Raw genomic sequence first — 17039 nt, forward strand, 5'->3', positions numbered from 1 at the left:
CAACATGATGTGCACTCATCAGCGCTATCCTCCGTGACTACTTTTGAACTTAACGCTTTGTGTGCGTGTCGTCTCTGACCAATAGCTGAACGACCTCAGGGCACGTGGCTTTGTTGACAGATTTTGGTCCGCTTACTAAAATGTACAGTGTGAAAGCGAACCGCACCAAAATGAAAAAATAAAAAAAACATTTGGTTCGGACCAAAGCAAGTGAACTATCAAACTGTCCTGGTCTGAATACACCCTAAAAGAATTAACTCGACTTGATAAGTTTGGAAAGTTTCAGAATCGGTCATGATTAACACCTTATCTTGCCTCTTAACCCATTACACTAAGCTGTATGTCAACCAGGTGATGTGTGTTGCAGCTCTCCTTTAGAGTCAGTGCTGTTCTATGCAATCACCACACTCCACAACCTGCTCCTACACCAGGAGGGGGCCAAGATGGCTGTACGTCTGGCTGATGGTCTGCAGAGGATGGTGCCACTGCTGAAGAAAAACAATCCCAAGTTTCTGGCCATTACCACAGATTGCCTTCAGCTTCTTTCCTTTGGCAACCAGGAGAGCAAGGTATGTGTGTATGTGAATGTACCTGGAGGATATGGCACGGTGGCACAAAGATGTGAAGTTTATCTTTGAGTGGTGAATATATTCCTGAGTGAGCAAACAGTGAAAATATTTAACATGAGAAGATGAATTTCATATCTTCACGCCACTGTGTAATGTTCTTTATATTATATGGACACATCCACAAAAAAATACACAAGTTAATCAAAATAATTTTAATTTTGAACCAGTTCACCATTTTGACAATGTGCGTCAAGTCAGCGGGAAAACCCGGGGAGTGATGTCATCGGAGTGAAATATCGGGAATTATTATACACGCAGGCCACTTTTTCCATGGAATAACATGCATTCTATTCCCTTGTAGCAGGTTTATTGATGGCATGCAATATTATCATATCGCTTATCCTCCATGTATTACGCCATTCTCCCCAATGGAGAATGAGTGTGCAGTAGTGTTATAATATTGCACATTGTCAAGACAACACGACGTCCCGCGTCAGAGCTCATGCAAAGATCCAGTGACACAACTTTTCTGCCATGCATGCGCACAATCATTTCTTTGTCGGCTGGGAAAGAGAGAAGATCCAGTGCTAGTTTTAAGCGCTAAATAAATAAACTGAAACTAAATACGCGCTGAACACCTGAAAGGCTACCAAAACTTTTTCTTGTATATTCCAGGGATGAGAATTTTCCGCCGATTGGCGGATTTCCGACTTTTTCAGACCAAAATGATCGTTTTTGAGATCGATGTAAATCCGTTGAGAATTTTTTTTTGGGGGGGGTGGTATGATTAACGATCTGTGGTCACCTTATAACGCAGACATCCCAAGTCTCCCGGAAGTTCCGGGAGTCTCCTGCATATTGATAGAAGCGAGCAAGAGCGTGCGCGCACAACATTAAGGTCTGCATCACGCATCTTAGAATGTGCGTGCGTGAGGGGGTGCGCGAGGGAGACTGTGTGCAGTGTTGCCAGATACTGCTGACGTTTTCCAGCCCAAAATATGTTCAAAACCCGCCAAAATGCACTTAAAACCACCCAATCTGGCAACACTGCCTGTGTGCCTGTTCATGTCGTGCATGCCAGACAAAGAGCATCTTGATTGGGTTACTCAGCAAAATAAGCCAATCAGCTTTCAGTGTGGGCGGGCTTTTATCTCTTTTCTCGAGGACCGGAGTTTTCAGTTGTATTGAGTCAGTGCAGCCTACAGGATCGGCATGGCAGAGAGAGAGAGCGCGCGCCCCAAAAAATATCAATTACATGTCTCATATAAGTGTGTATCTTTTTATAAATGGGGTTAGCTTATCTAATGTAGCATGTTGGGGAGAATCATAGTATCATATCTATATTTCTGATGAAATTTTAAGTATGATAGCATGTATAACTCTCCTACTTATTGCTCATTTCATACGGGGATGGGGGGGGGAATTGCTAGCATGTGCCGCGCGGGAGCGTCTGCCCAAACTTTAGGCCGAGATGAACTTATAGTTTTTGATTTAAAAAAAATTTCCAGTATGTAATGCCCATTGTACATGCCTGTTCTTTAATTCAAAATCACCATCTTGATCTTCAAATTGACCATATGGTATCTGTATTACATTACACAACATCCTGTCCAGATAAAATCTAGTTAGTTCACACAACAGTTGAAAGGGAAGTGATGAGTGATGTTGAATGCTGCCTGCTTAATATGCAAGGCCTCCTGCTACCATGATAACATCAGAAGAAAGCTTAAGAGAATTATATGATAGAACTTTTTTCTGGTTTGCACTTCATTTTAAAGGATTAGAGTATTCAAAGACATGAATAGCAAAAATGCAGAAATAGAATACCGTAGAGCTCGTTTATATTAAAAGGTGCATTGATTTTTTTTGAAATCATCAAATGTGAATTGATTAAAAACAAGTCTCGTGTACCATATTAATCATTTTCACCTGGGAGTCCACCAAGAAGGGAAATTTATTTCCAAATAAATTGCAGATTTTTGCTGATAAAATTAATGGTTTTGGGGTAAAAAAAAAAAAAGCCAAAAATCATTAGCCCCATGGGCCCTGGGCCCCGCCCCGGTTTTTTCAGATTTTTAAAATATTTTTCATTCTCATCCCTGATTTATGGGTCTATTGTTCCAAAACCTAAAAGGTTGCACTGAACATGCTGAAAAAGTCAAACAAGGTGTGATATGATATTTAAGAAAGAACACTTGTCATGATACAAAAGTTTCAGTTGATGGCATGTTGAATTGGGATATCAACTTCGAGAAAAATACATACATATATTTCATTGCTAAAATTAAAGGGTTTTGGGTGTTTAAATCGCCAAAATCCGTCAGCTTCGCCCCCTGGTCCCTCACCGAGACGTTGCCCCTGGACCCCACTGGGGATCTGCGGGCCGGCCCCCCCCCCCCCCCTTAAACTTTTCAGATTTTTTTTTCTCAACATGCACTCTCATCCCTGATATTCTTCATGCATATTTACAAGAGAAAAACGTACCAATAGATGCCGAAAAACCTGAAAGAGACATGTCGGAGATGTAAAACTTCTGTGCTAGCAAGTGACTAGCAGTTTGTACGCAAACATGGCCGCGAGGTTTGCTTTACTAAAGCTGAAGATTTGGGGAGAATTTTGAAAGAGAGAGATGTGCTGAACATCTGAAAGGCTACAAAAACTTCCCTGGATATTCTTCACGCATGTTTACAAGAGAAAAACATACCAACAGACATCGAAAAACTGGAAGAGAGAGCAACAGCAGAAATATTGTCAAAGTTCTACTTGGAGGTGAGGAAAAGTGATGGAGACTTTTACAAGAGGACTTCACTCGTAGACTTCACTTAGCAAAGCCCTTTTGTTTTGAACAACTGCAATGGAGCAGTTAACTCTGACCAAAAGTAACTTTGAACTTGAACTGTCTACTTGGATATAGCTTGTATACAAGTTAGTGGTTGTTCAGGTTTTTTGGACTCGTACCATTTTTATTGTTAGAACTTTGACTTTGTACAGTACATTGGATTGACACAACATTGAATTACATTCAATCAGAATCAGCATTCAATATTAAGTTACACCCCTGTTCTTAATTTTTTGTAAACTCTAAAATTGATCCATTGAATGTGTATGTTAATAAAAATATTGGGTGGGGCTTTTTTTTTGGTGGTATATCAAGTAACTGAATGGAATATATTGGTTCAATATCATGCTCGCTGAATGGAATATATCTGATCTACCACTCGAAGCCAGCCAGTATTATTTAAATATGTAACTCGGATCCGAGATGTATTTCAGATGAAAAATTAGTTTTTCCACCATGAAGATAAACTTTTATATCTTCAAGCCAACGTGTGATTTTTATTATTATTATTATTATTATTATTATTATTATTATTATTATAGACACATTCACAAACAAAATGTCCAAATTTATCAAAACAATCCATCGATTTCCTCACGAATGAAGATATTGTCAAAAATGTTATTCCATGTCTTGGATGTAGTTTGCATGAAAAATACAAGTGGTGTATTTCCTAGTAAAACACTCGTATGGTATGAATGTATGAATGAATGCACAGTACCAGTCAAAAGTTTGGACACCCCTACTCATTCATGGGTTTTTATCCCCCACTGGCCGAAAGGCCCGAAGGGGGGATTGCCGTGGTGATTGTCTGTCCGTCCGTCTGTCCCACGAAAGGGTACGCACCTTCTGAAATTGACTCCTCTCTCAATTTTTGGAGGGATTTCACGAAACTTGACAAGGCATTATGTCGGTAATGTGCAGATTGTAATTTTGTTGAATTGGGTCACATTTTACCAGTTACAGCTCTTGATTAACAAAATTATACTTTGACAATTTCATGAGTGTGTTTTCCTTCTGAAATCATCCCCCTCACAATTTTTGGAGGAATTTTCACCAAACTTGGCAAAAGGCCTTGTTATATGTCTGTAGTACGAATATTTTCTTCAATTCAGTTGCATTTTACCAGAGTTGTGTCCTTGATTAACAATCTTGTACTTTCACAATTTTCATGAAGGTGTGCTCGCCTTCTGACATCAACTCCTCTGACAATTTTTGGACGAATTTCTTGAAGCTTGGCAAAAGGCCTTGTTATATGACTATAATACAGATATTGCAATTTAATTTCGTTTGTGGAAATTTTTACCAGAGTTTTGACCCTTGATTTAAATAACTTGTACTTGACAATTTCATGAGGGTGTACGTTCTTCTGAAATCAACTCCTCTCAATTTTTCGAAGAATTTCACCAAACTTGACAAAAGGCTTTGTTATATGACAGTTATACACACATTGAAATTTTGTTTAATTTGGGCAAATTTTACCAGAGTTATGCCCTTGATTATTAACAAACTTTGACAATTTCATCAAGGTGTGCTTGCTTTCTGAAATCAACTCTCTCAATTTTTGGAGGAATTTCATGAAACTTGACAGGATTCTTTGTTATATGTCTGTAATGCGCGTATTGTAATTTCATTCAATTCAGTCGCATTTTACCAGAGTTATGGCCCTCGATTACCAGACTTTGACAATTTCATGAGGGTGTATTAAGCATAGATCTAGTTGCCAGCGGGGGATATTGTGCTCTCGGAGCACTCTTGTTCTGTATCTTGACCATTTTCTACGTTGTAGAACAATACTGAAGACATCAAAACTATGAAATAACGTAAACAACCCGATATGCTTCATATTTTAGATTCTTCAAAGTAACTAGCATTTACCATGACGCTTTGCACACTATTGGCATCATCTTAATCAGCTTCATGAGGTAGTCACCTGGAATGCGTTTCAATTAACAGGTGTGCCTCATCAGAAGGTAATTGGTGCAATTTCTTGCCTTCTGAATGCGTTTGAGATCAAACAGTAAATATTAAGTGATAAATACAGTAAATAGCCCCATTCCACACCACAACTGTACTAATCCATATTATGTCAAGAACCGCTCAAGAAAGTAAAGAGAAACGACATCCATCTTTACTTTTTAAGACATGAATTTTTTTTAATTAATACAAATGAAGAAAAACCATGTTAAATGGTACTGTAATGTAATATCCACATATAAACCATGTAATTTCTCTGGTGTGTCTTGCAGTTAATAATTCTGGCTAACGGTGGGCCCGAAGCCTTGGTGCAGATCTTGAGGACCCAAAACTATGAGAAGTTGCTGTGGACCACCAGCCGCGTACTGAAAGTGCTGTCTGTGTGTCCTAGCAACAAGCCGGCCATCGTAGAGGCTGGTAAGTGAGAGCTGAGGGACCCACTGCTCTTTTAGCAAGACAATCAATCTCCAGGGACTCGCAGGCTCTGTGAGAACACTGGATCTTTCTCTTTCAGCCTGTCTTTATTGCTGTTTTGTCCACTTTTACTTTCCCTCTTTGTGGCACATCCAGAAAGTAAAAGTGAAATTTTGCAGCATCCGTTTTTGACGCTCAGTTACTGCTATAGTATGTAGCCAGTGTCTTGTCATTAATTTGTCACTACAACCGAAGTCTTTGATGTTGGAGGAAGCAGGAATTGGACTTTGACAAAATAATCTGCTGGTGGTGTTGATGGTATGTGTAATTAAATACCATGTGGCTTCCTTTTTTGCTCTGCTTTCCCCTTTATTTCTGTTTCCTTCTGACCCGATCACCCCTTCTCTCTCTCTCTCTCTCTCTCTCTCTCTCTCTCTCTCTCTCTCTCTCTCACACACACACAGGTGGAATGCAGTTTCTGGGGAAGCACGTGACTGGCCCTAGCCAGCGGCTGGCACAGAACTGTCTGTGGACTCTGAGAAACCTGTCTGATGCTGCCACCAAACAGGTCTGTGTAATTACTTCAAATTTCTTACAGTCTGCTGTAGTGGTTTAATGGCTAATAAGCCTGTTTAATTTAACCTTAATTTTTGTATGCATATGGGTCAGTCCAAAAAAAAAACAGCAAAAAGGTATATTTTGAATATGATCAAAGGTATCCACAATTTTAAACTTCTGAAATTTTTCTGATTTGGATTTCACCCTTATGACCTACAGAATGGAAAGATGCATCACTTTTATATTTTTGTTAAATACATGACCTTAAAGGGGAACTGAAGTCATTTTTAAACTTGCTTTATTTCTTAACGTGTTATTCAATGACGTTTTCAGTTTTAGTAACCTTGTATCGTGACTCGTATTGGCAGCTAATTGCAATTAAATATTATACTTATCGGCCTATTCGGTTTTAGCCATGTTGAATTTAGTTCGTTTGGTCCACGGCAGGCGTCGCTTATCCGCGCAATCTTCACGAGACTTGTGCGAGACTTCGAAACGTCAAGTGTCAGCCAGGTGTCAGTGCCGCCATTTTGAAAACTGTTTTCCAAACGAAATATTGCACAAAAACGAGTTTAAATGACTATTACTGCCTACTTTTTTTTCAAACTTTCCTGATCACCATCAAAACAAACACAACTTCCAGCTTGATTACATCAGCATTCGAAAGAGGGTGCGTGCAATGTTGGCAGATGTCGGTCACTTTGATTTCCGCGGTACGTTTTACTTCCGTCCTACGATGTCTCACACAGGTCTCGACGAATCTTGTTTACGGCCATTGCTTTGACATATGGACTGATGTATTACATAGCGTATTTCAAACACTCATAACTTGCTATAGCAGCGACAAAATAGCGATCAACCATGCATTCCGATATTTAATAAAATGAGAAATAGAATTTTGATAAAATTTGTCTTCAGTTCTCCTTTAAGACATGCAGACGCAACATCTTGTTCTCTCTACACCTCTGTTTCCGTCCTGAATCATTCCTGTTTTAATCAATACACACCATCATTGGAATTTAATTGTTGTCTGTGTCTGCCTCTGCATGCAGGATGGCCTGGAAGGGCTGCTGCAGGTTTTGATCAGCCTCCTGGCGACTGATGATCTAAACATGCTGGCTTGCATCTCGGGCACCCTGTCGAATCTGACATGCAATAATGCCCGTAACAAGACATTTGTATGCCAGGAAAATGGTGTGGAGGCTCTGATCCATACGCTGCTGCGTGCTGGAGATAAGGAGGATGTGACTGAGCCTGCCACCTGTGCCCTACGCCACCTGACCAGCCGCCACCAGGATGCTGAGCTAGCACAGAATGCCGTGCGCTTGCACTATGGCATCCCGCCCATCGTCAAACTGCTCAACAGGCCATACTACTGGCCTGTTGTCAAGGTGAAAAAGAAGTGAAAGATGGAGGAAGCATTTATTAGTTAAAGTGACCATCTTTTAGCTAGCATTAGGGTAGTGAGGTTTTATTTAGTTTATAATTTATACATCACTTTCCATTTGTCTGTGAAATTCGGCATGGTTGTATAAAGTGTGTGTGGTAGATAAAGTGCAGGAACTAGACCAGCAAATAAATTCTTTTATCAAAAGAAATATCTGAAAGATACTGTCTCATCACAATCAGAAGATTGGTTTTGTGTTGGTAGTAAGATTTACAGCAGAAACTAAAATGGTTTTCACCTTTTTTATATTTCACACTTGCTGTGACCAGAGGTAGTGTTGAGATTTTGTAGCTAAGGTCCTGAAATTTCTAAAGAATTAAGATAAAGTATTTTAGCGAGACAGGTAATATGGGTCACAGTGGTAAATGTAACTGAATCAAAGCTACTTTTTATCTTCTGTTTTTAGGCTGTGGTTGGCCTGATCCGTAACTTGGCACTGAGCCCACCGAATCAGCCCTGTCTCAGAGATGCTGATGCTATTAACAAACTGGTCAATCTGCTAAAAAATGCCCACCAGGATGCTCAGAAGCACGGCTCAAGCAGCCAGCAAACTTACCAGGTTGGCTATGACTCGTTGAGCCATACTCGCAGTAACTAACACTGCGCTGAAACTGTTGTGGATCGGGTAGTATGCATGTAACCATAAGCACACGGGAGCCCAGTAACATTACTCTTTACTTATCACCCAATGATTTATTTATTTGACTCACAAACACTGTCATTCTAGTTTCCAGGTCTTATTTCACATCATCTCATTTCTCGTCTTCTCTTAGGATGGTGTGAGAATGGAGGAGATTGTGGAAGGATGCACAGGAGCACTGCACATCTTGGCCAGAGATCCTGTGAATAGAAGCCTCATCATCGAGTTGAATACCATTCCACTGTTTGTGCAGGTTAACATCACAAACATTTCTTCTGTTCTGTGTAGATGGCATTATAGATATCTACTTGGTGAACATAATACTCTAAGGAATGTGTGTGGCTGTGTCACCTAAGTCAGTGTGTGTGTGCGTGCATCTCTCTCTCTCTCTCTCTCTCTCTCTCTCTCTCTCTCTCTCTCTCTCTCTCTCCAGTTGCTCTACTCCCCAGGGGATAACATAAAGCGGGTAGCTGCTGGTGTGCTCTGTGAGCTGGCGGTGGATAAACAAGCAGCCGTGTTAATTGACAACGAGGGAGCTTCTAGCCCCCTCATGGAACTGCTGCACTCCAACAACGAGGGCATTGGTATGCAAGATGCGAATAAATATCATATAATGGAAATTCCCTGCTTAGATGGATTTGACTTTTTAGGAAATTATGATTTTCATGAGACTTTCACCAGACTATGCTTGGTTTCAAAATACCATACAAAAATTTCTTGCTTTAACTGGCAAGAATTTGTAAATGGCTATATCACAGTGCTCTTGTATTCTTGACTCTTGTTTCAGAAAGGATTTTTATTTTAAAAAAATAATTTTCTATAACTGCATGAATTTGACAATTGTCAGATCAGGGTTTCCGCGGAGTCTTAAAAAGTCTAAAATTTGGGGGCACCGTGGCTCGGTCGACTGGGGCGCCGTGCCATGGATCCGGGGACCCGGGTTCGGTTCCGACCCGGGGTCGTTTCCCGATCCCTCCCCGTCTCTCTCTCTCCAGCTTGTTTCCTGTCTCTGCACTGTCCTATCCAATAGAGGTGAAAAAAGCCCCCCCAAAAAAGTCTAAAATTTGATAATCCTAATTTAAAGGTGGGGTATGAGATTTTTTTCAGGAGTATTTTTACCATATTGCTTAAAAAGCTCCTCACACCCATGTTGCAAGCAGTACAATAGAAGGTTTGACCCAAAAACGAAATATTTTAATCCAGTCTACAGTGTAAAATAAAGGAAAAACGCCATCCAATCATATCGAGGTACCACCTCAAAATGATTGGATACTGACACGTCAATCAGACTGAAGCCCGCGAGCAGCCCGTCCCTTCTGTGTGTGTGAGAGAGCGAGCAGAGTGTCACACAGAGCGCAGGATTTTCTCAGTGCGCTCCCTCCAAACAACAGGGATTTACACGAAAACGGAAGGAGATATTCACAAAATTCTTTCACAGTAAGCGCCAAGGCTCTCCTGAACACACTGATGTAATTTTTTTGTCTGTAGTGTAAAAAATGAGGTCACTAGAGCGAGTTAAAAACGAATGACTTTTCTGCCAAGTTTATAATGGCAGTCTATGGGGCTGCGCGGCTGTCCTCTCTTCACTTTCAGGCTTCTTATTCAAAAACTACAAGTCCTATCGTGTAGGTAGACACATTGTGTGAATCAGGACAAGTGTGGCTACTACTTTTGAGAAAATTGTGTGTGGAGTGAAAATTGTGGCTGAAAACACAGTTTAAATGAGAAAGTTTGAGCTATTTTTCCAAGCTCTCTACATTCTGCTCCACTGGTGTGTAACACAATAGACACCCATTATAAAGGCTGATTTTCTCAGGCTTTATAAGGGGGAGGAGGGGTGGAGACGCGGGGGGTGGGAGCATGGCGAGGGCGGGCGTGTTTCTTTTCAAAATATGGCTTGCAGGAACCGTTATTCCAAAATCTCAAACCCCAGCTTTAAGGCCTTAAAAAGTCTAAAATACGAGCATATTTTGCATTGTAGGTCTGAAATGCAATTTTGTGAAGTCTTAAATCCTTACGTCCATTTTTTTTGTTAAATGTGTTGGTGATATTCATAATTAGTCATATAGGCAAGGCCTACTTAGTATCAGTAGGCTACGCTGCAAACTACAAATGAGACACAGTGGAATCCGGCGTCTAGCCCGGTTGGCATGGTGATGCACAGGGCATGGCACGCACGCATTTGGACAGTAGAGCCTAAAAGAAGCGAGGGAGATTGTCACGGTTTGTAGCAAAATGGGCAAATGCAAGTTTAACGACTGCTGGCTTGAATGCAGTGATTTCGTAGACTGGTTAAAACATGTACCAAACAATCCATTTGAGGCGTACTGCACATTGTGCAAAAGAACACTCAAACTCGGTACCCTGGGTGTAAAGGCACCGGAATCGCACACGAAAGCGGAGAAGCACCAGGCTGCCCATAAAAGTCTGCAACAATCGCATGCCGTCACTCAATTTTGTTGACCGTTGTCAGGTCCAAGCACATCTCGAGATGGTGTATCAGCTAACTCCATGCAAACTGTAACGTTACAACGCACAAACCGTACGGAATCGAACGCCTCATCCTCAAGTGATTTGCGGGATGTTTTTGGCTCCACTGCAACTTAGTTCCTCATTAATGCAAGAGCGCACCCTAGGGATGTAATGAGTTCATTGGTGAATGATGATAAATTTTATTTCGAAAGTAATTCAGGCTCTCCCAGTTTTTTTTTTTTTTTGTGCGGCGTAAGTCTTAAATTTAACCTGTTATGGTCTTAAAAAGTCTTAAATTGAACTTGTTCAAGCCTGCAGAAACCTTGCGGATGTAATTTAAATAATTTGTTGATATTAACGCACTTATTCTAGTATGCAGTAGTTTTCTATTGTAACACCTAATTCACAAGGAGCTGTAAGGTGGATTCTGCACAAAATCATCTTATTCACCTCATTATCTCTAGCCGCTTTATCCTGTTCTACAGGGTCGCAGGCAAGCTGGAGCCTATCCCAGCTGACTACGGGCGAAAGGCGGGGTACACCCTGGACAAGTCGCCAGGGCTGACACAGACACAGACAACCATTCACACTCACATTCACACCTACGGTCAATTTAGAGTCACCAGTTAACCTAACCTGCATGTCTTTGCAGGGATGAGAATTTTCCGCCGATCGGCGGATTTCCGACTTTTTCAGGCCAACATGATCGTTTTTGAGCGTGCGCGCGCAACATTAAGGTCTGCATCACGCATCTTAGAATGTGCGCGCGCGAGGGAGACTGTGTGCCTGTTCATGTAGCGCATGCCAGACAAAGAGCATCCTGATTGGCTTATTTTGCTGAGTAACCCAATCAGCTTTCAGTGTGGGCGGGCTTTTATCTCTTTTCTCGAGGACCGGAGTTTTCAGCTGAGTCAGTGCAGCCTACAGGATCGGCATGGCAGAGAGAGCGCGCGCGCACCCCAAAAACCAAAGTACAAAACCCACTTCAGCTCAGATTACACAAAATAATCTCCCTGTCTAATAATAATAATCTCCCTGTCTAATAATAATCTCCCTGTCTAATAATCTCCCTGTCTAATAATAATCTCCCTATCTAATAATAAAGAAAATAAATAAATAAATAGCCAAAAATCATTAGCCCCTGGGCCCCGCCCTGGTTTTTTCAGACTTTTTAAATATTTTTCATTCTCATCCCTGTCTTTGGACTGTGGGGGAAACCGGAGCACCCGGAGGAAACCCACGCGGACAACATGCAAACTCCGCACAGAAAGGCCCTCGCCGGCCACGGGGCTCGAACCCGGACCTTCTTGCTGTGAGGCGACAGCGCTAACCACTACACCACCGTGCCGCCCTGCACAAAATCAAAGTCCAATAATAAATTTAACTAATCAATGTGGGAATTGGAGATATTTAATGTATATGGAAGGAGTGTTGGATGTCAGGCCTTTGGAAATTGGTTACAGCTATTGCCTTTAGTTTTCTGCCATGGGCACTTTGCATTTTGCAGGTTCTTGGTTTTTTTTGTTTGTTTGTTTTTTTAAATTGTATTATTAGCTCCAAAAAGAGGCTGGTGAAGGAAAGACTGTTTATGGGTGCTATAATAATGGTAATAACAGGAACTAAATTGTTTTGCAGATGTTCCATGGTATTATACATTTCAAACAATTTACAGTTAATGTCTTGGTGTTTTTAAATTGGCAAATTGCTGAGAAATGAAACACTTTTTGAAAGTACAATTCTAAGAATTTAAATTATCAATTTGAGGGCGACCTCTCACTTTTGCATGCCCTGACATCTTTAATATATTATGTAATGTGTTCAAGCAATGTAAAACAGTTTGTTCTCGGTTTCTATGAAATGTGATTATCTTACTGTATGAATCTAATGTATATAAATACAGTATCTTAGTCTAACTTTCAGTTAAGCAGCATAGGACCATGGTGAAGATTGCAGTATCGGTTTACTCAGAGTTGATGGCTGTAATTAAATTATTTATTGTGTGTGTGTGTGTTAGCTACATATTCGGCTGCTGTGCTCTTCCGCATGTCCGAGGACAAAACTGCCGACTACAGGAAGCGCATGTCAGTGGAGCTCACACACTCTCTGTTCAAACATGACCCAGCAGCGTGGGAAACGGTGAGCATGCCTTCTGATACTAGCGGTCCCGCAGAATAATATCGGGTCACATTTGAGCATTTTTATCTTACTGAAAGACCTTCAGACTGAAAATAAATTGACGCTTTTTTTGTTTGTTTGTTTCTTGTGTGATTCTTTTCAGGCTCAGAGTGTAATGATGGATCCTGGCTTTATGCAAGATGGTGTGTATCTATAGACCGGTCTTTAAATATGTGCACTTAACATGTTAACAAGCTACTAATAATCTCGCATCACACGAGATTACTGACGCATATCTAACTAGCTCTAAATTGTTTGCATCATGCTGCACTAATATGCCAGTGAAATGAGTGTCTGTAAACGAGCTGAAGTGTGTATATTTTACAGAGAATGAGGCTCGCTTTGGCGGTGGTGGGGTTGGATATGATCCCGTGCATACGGAGTTTGACGTGGCTGATGATTACCTACAAAGCTATGACACAGTGGGCAGACCCTACAATGGTGCTTGCTAACAGGTTGTTGCACAAGTTCAAACCTATCTTTCTCTCTGACACGTTCTTCCTGCTCAGACTTGCTTAGCACTGCTTACTACTACTATTTCTTGTAAACAGGGCCAAGCATGGAAACGGGTAGTATTTGTCTTTATGTTGCTGCTTTTGAGCCATTATGTTATAACACTGGGTGTGTGAACTGTAGGAATTATAGCACGGTAGTTCTCCATTTCAGGGACCAAAAGCAGTCGAACAAAAATGTAAACTGTTGTCATTTTTAATACTTGATTTGCAAATCTACCTTAGTAACATCTTGTATCAAGAATTCATGAGAGAATTTTCATGCTTGGGAGTTTCCAGTTCTTTTGAAATCACTCCATCTCACCAACATTTGTGCTTTTTTTTGTATAGCCGTGACTTGATATCTAATTTAATTTGCGGGTGTAGTCACGGTGGTGTAGTGGTTAGCGCTGTTGCCTCACAGTAAGAAGGTCCGGGTTCGAGCCCCGTGGCCGATGAGGGCCTTTCTGTGCGGAGTTTGCATGTTCTCCCCATGTCCGCGTGGGTTTCCTCCGGGTGCTCCGGTTTCCTCCACAGTCCAAAGACATGCAGGTTAGGTTAACTGGTGACTCTAAATTGAGCGTAGGTGTGAATGTGAGTGTGAATGGTTGTCTGTGTCTATGTGTCAGCCCTGTGATGACCTGGCGACTTGTCCAGGGTGTACCCCGCCTTTCGCCCGTAGTCAGCTGGGATAGGCTCCAGCTTGCCTGCGACCCTGTAGAACAGGATAAAGCGGCTAGAGATAATGAGATGAGATGAGGTGTAGTCACGGGGGACACTTAGCTAATTGTGTTAGCACAGTCTGCTGCCACCTTCAGGTGAAAAGAAAAAAGTAACATTAGCAGTGAGCCAGTTAACATGTTCACTGGCTGTGTTTTGGCCCTGGGCCCAGAGTTTGGATACCCCTGTGTGTATAAGGTGTAGGTTTTTTTTTTTTGAATAATGTCCTTACGGACTGAAGAATGTCAGATACTGACATTGGGCCTCATTTACCAAACTGGATATGAAACCTTTTTTGTTTATAAAAATCTTTTAAAGAGCATTTATACAAGAAATATATAGTATTCATGAATATCCAATTCAGGAAAATGTTCGTATCTTACAAGAGCTCCTGAATGTATACATTTACACATTAGAAATGCCAAATGTGAAACTGGTTTGATAGTCTTCAATTTGGTTTCAGGTGAGTTATTGCAATTTTTTTTATATGGATTGTTTCTGTAAGCTTATTTATTTCAATTGCATGTACAAGTTTATTGAAAAATTTGAGTGTCACCCTTTCAGTATTTTATTTATTTACTTACATAGTGCTTAAAAGCAGAGCTCCTGTTGAGTGTATGAGCAAAATATTTGCAAGGACACACAATCAACCTGAATTGAATTGTCGTGTATTTCACGTTAATAAATCGCTGCATTGTCTTGACAGTGAGACCAATGATGAGACACATCGCAGTTACAGTACACATTCCTTTCTTTGACACATGCCATGCACCAGAAACATGACATTTATTAGTGAACCAGCGCTTTCGCTTTACAGCATTACTCTATAGTTACCATCCAATATTATCAGACCTGAGAACTAAATATCGAGCTACAGGAGCTTTAAATGATCTAAAACTGAGGGAAGATGCTCATACGTGCTATTGAACTGTACAATAACACTGGGGAACAATTTGAGAAATTTTCTGTTGAGTTAGATTTTTATGCTGATTCCAAAATTGCGGTCAGATTTTTTTTTTTTTTTGGTTTTTTTTTCCCCCTTTTCTTCTTCTTCTTCTAATTCCTCTCTCTCTCTCTCTCTCTCTCTCTCTCTCTCTCTCCACAGCTTACCCTCCAGATAAGCAAAATTCCACTGATTAGCTGTAGTAAGACTATTTGAAGGTTATGGAAGAACGTTATCAGGGTAGATGGGATGTACATATGATGGCTGACTATTGTTGGAGCATCAAACGCTATAGTCCTCAAGTTGAACACTCCAGAAAGAGCTATAAATGTAAACTTTTACCTTAACTACTTGCACAGGCGGCACGGTGGTGACGTGGTTAGCACGGTCGCCTCACAGCAAGAAGGTTCTGGGTTTGAACCCAGCGGCCGGCGAGGGCCTTTCTGTGTAGTTTGCATGTTCTCCCCGTGTCTGCGTGGGTTTCCTCCGGGTGCTCCGGTTTCCCCCTCAATCCAAAGACATGCAGTTAGGTTGACGTGGGGCGGCCTTGGGCTGAGGTGCCCTTGAGCAAGGTACCGAACCCCTGACTGCTCCCCGGGCGCTCTGGTGTGGCTGCCCACTGCTCTGAGTGCGTGTGTTCACTGCTTCAGATGGGTTAAATGCAGAGGATGAGTTTCACTGTGCTTGAAGTGTGCATGTGACAAAGGTTTGTTGTTCTTGCACGCAACTATAATTCCAGTAGCCATATCCTTTGTGAAAACATAAATGTTAAATAAACATTGCAGTCATGCCTGTTTCTTTCATATTTCATTGTATGTCAATATTTGTAAATTTTTATAAAACAAGCACATATCTGTTAAGTACAGTATTTTTCATATTTTTTTAAGAAAATGGGGATCCTATAGTTCAAAAACTTGACGTGATCGAGAAAAACTGAGATCAATTTTGGATTCCGCACCCAAAAATTGTGTTCCCCAGTGTAATTGTTACATGAGTGTACGGAGTAAGAAATTGTTCAGGTAAAAAAAAAAAAAAGCAGACAATGCAAAGATGCACTGCCTGCTATTGGGGGGGGGGGGGGGGACCTACTGCAGGGTTTCCCCAGGTTTGACCACCATAAATTTAAGACTTTTTTTAAGACCACTTAAATGAGAATTAAGACCTACATCGCACCCATTATGCGGTCGTAGAACACCAGATCAAATTCCCAATAATGACAAATGTTTCAAGTAAAAATACTTTTATTATAAAAGTTATGTACTTGAGTCATTATGTGCATTGCTTGTTGAATCTTCACATTCAAGACAAAAAAACAAGTTTAAACCTGGAAGAAAGGAGCACAATGTAGGGTCCATGTCATGGCCTTAAAGATACACAAAAATGCAATAGGCATACCAACACATTAATGCCAAAAGTGTGCACTCGCCAGTCAGAAAGCCAAACTGAGGGCCCAACTCGAGGCCTAAAGAACTGTCTCTGAACTAATTATGACCGTGCACCCAGAGATGATACTTAAAATAAAAAAAGTGATGTGGGTGTACTTTTTTTTTTTAAATACAATATCAAAACATTCACAACACTCTAAACAGACAAACTCTTTGTCTTAGTTTCCCAGCACTTGCTTCAACCATTTTACATTTTGTACCCTTGTAAACAAGGGAGGGAGAGAGATACAGAGGGGCATAGATAGATAAGAGACGAGGGGGATAGATGGGAAGAGAGATAGATAGAAAAGATGTAAGCCTAAAGTCTCTTAAAGGTGCACAAAAATGCAATTGGCGTACCAATACATTG

At 40.9% G+C, this 17039-nt stretch overlaps 1 protein-coding gene across 2 annotated transcripts in view; it reads left to right on the plus strand.

Annotated features, from left to right (window-relative positions):
- Positions 1–17039, plus strand: part of jupa (junction plakoglobin a) — a 44553-nt gene that overhangs the window by 24817 nt on the left and 2697 nt on the right. Inside the window, exons 6-15 of one of the 2 annotated variants that reach the window (XM_060941707.1) lie at positions 368–569; positions 5658–5802; positions 6264–6367; positions 7410–7748; positions 8211–8363; positions 8578–8697; positions 8878–9028; positions 12931–13052; positions 13195–13234; positions 13419–13546. In XM_060941707.1, coding sequence (XP_060797690.1) covers positions 368–569; positions 5658–5802; positions 6264–6367; positions 7410–7748; positions 8211–8363; positions 8578–8697; positions 8878–9028; positions 12931–13052; positions 13195–13234; positions 13419–13543 — 1501 coding nt within the window. In that variant the 3' untranslated portion in view covers positions 13544–13546. The remainder of the gene's footprint in view (positions 1–367; positions 570–5657; positions 5803–6263; positions 6368–7409; positions 7749–8210; positions 8364–8577; positions 8698–8877; positions 9029–12930; positions 13053–13194; positions 13235–13418; positions 13547–17039) is intronic. The other variant, XM_060941708.1, reaches the window with a different exon arrangement.

Source organism: Neoarius graeffei, chromosome 15 (assembly GCF_027579695.1).
Source record: "Neoarius graeffei isolate fNeoGra1 chromosome 15, fNeoGra1.pri, whole genome shotgun sequence".
Lineage (NCBI taxonomy): Eukaryota > Metazoa > Chordata > Actinopteri > Siluriformes > Ariidae > Neoarius > Neoarius graeffei.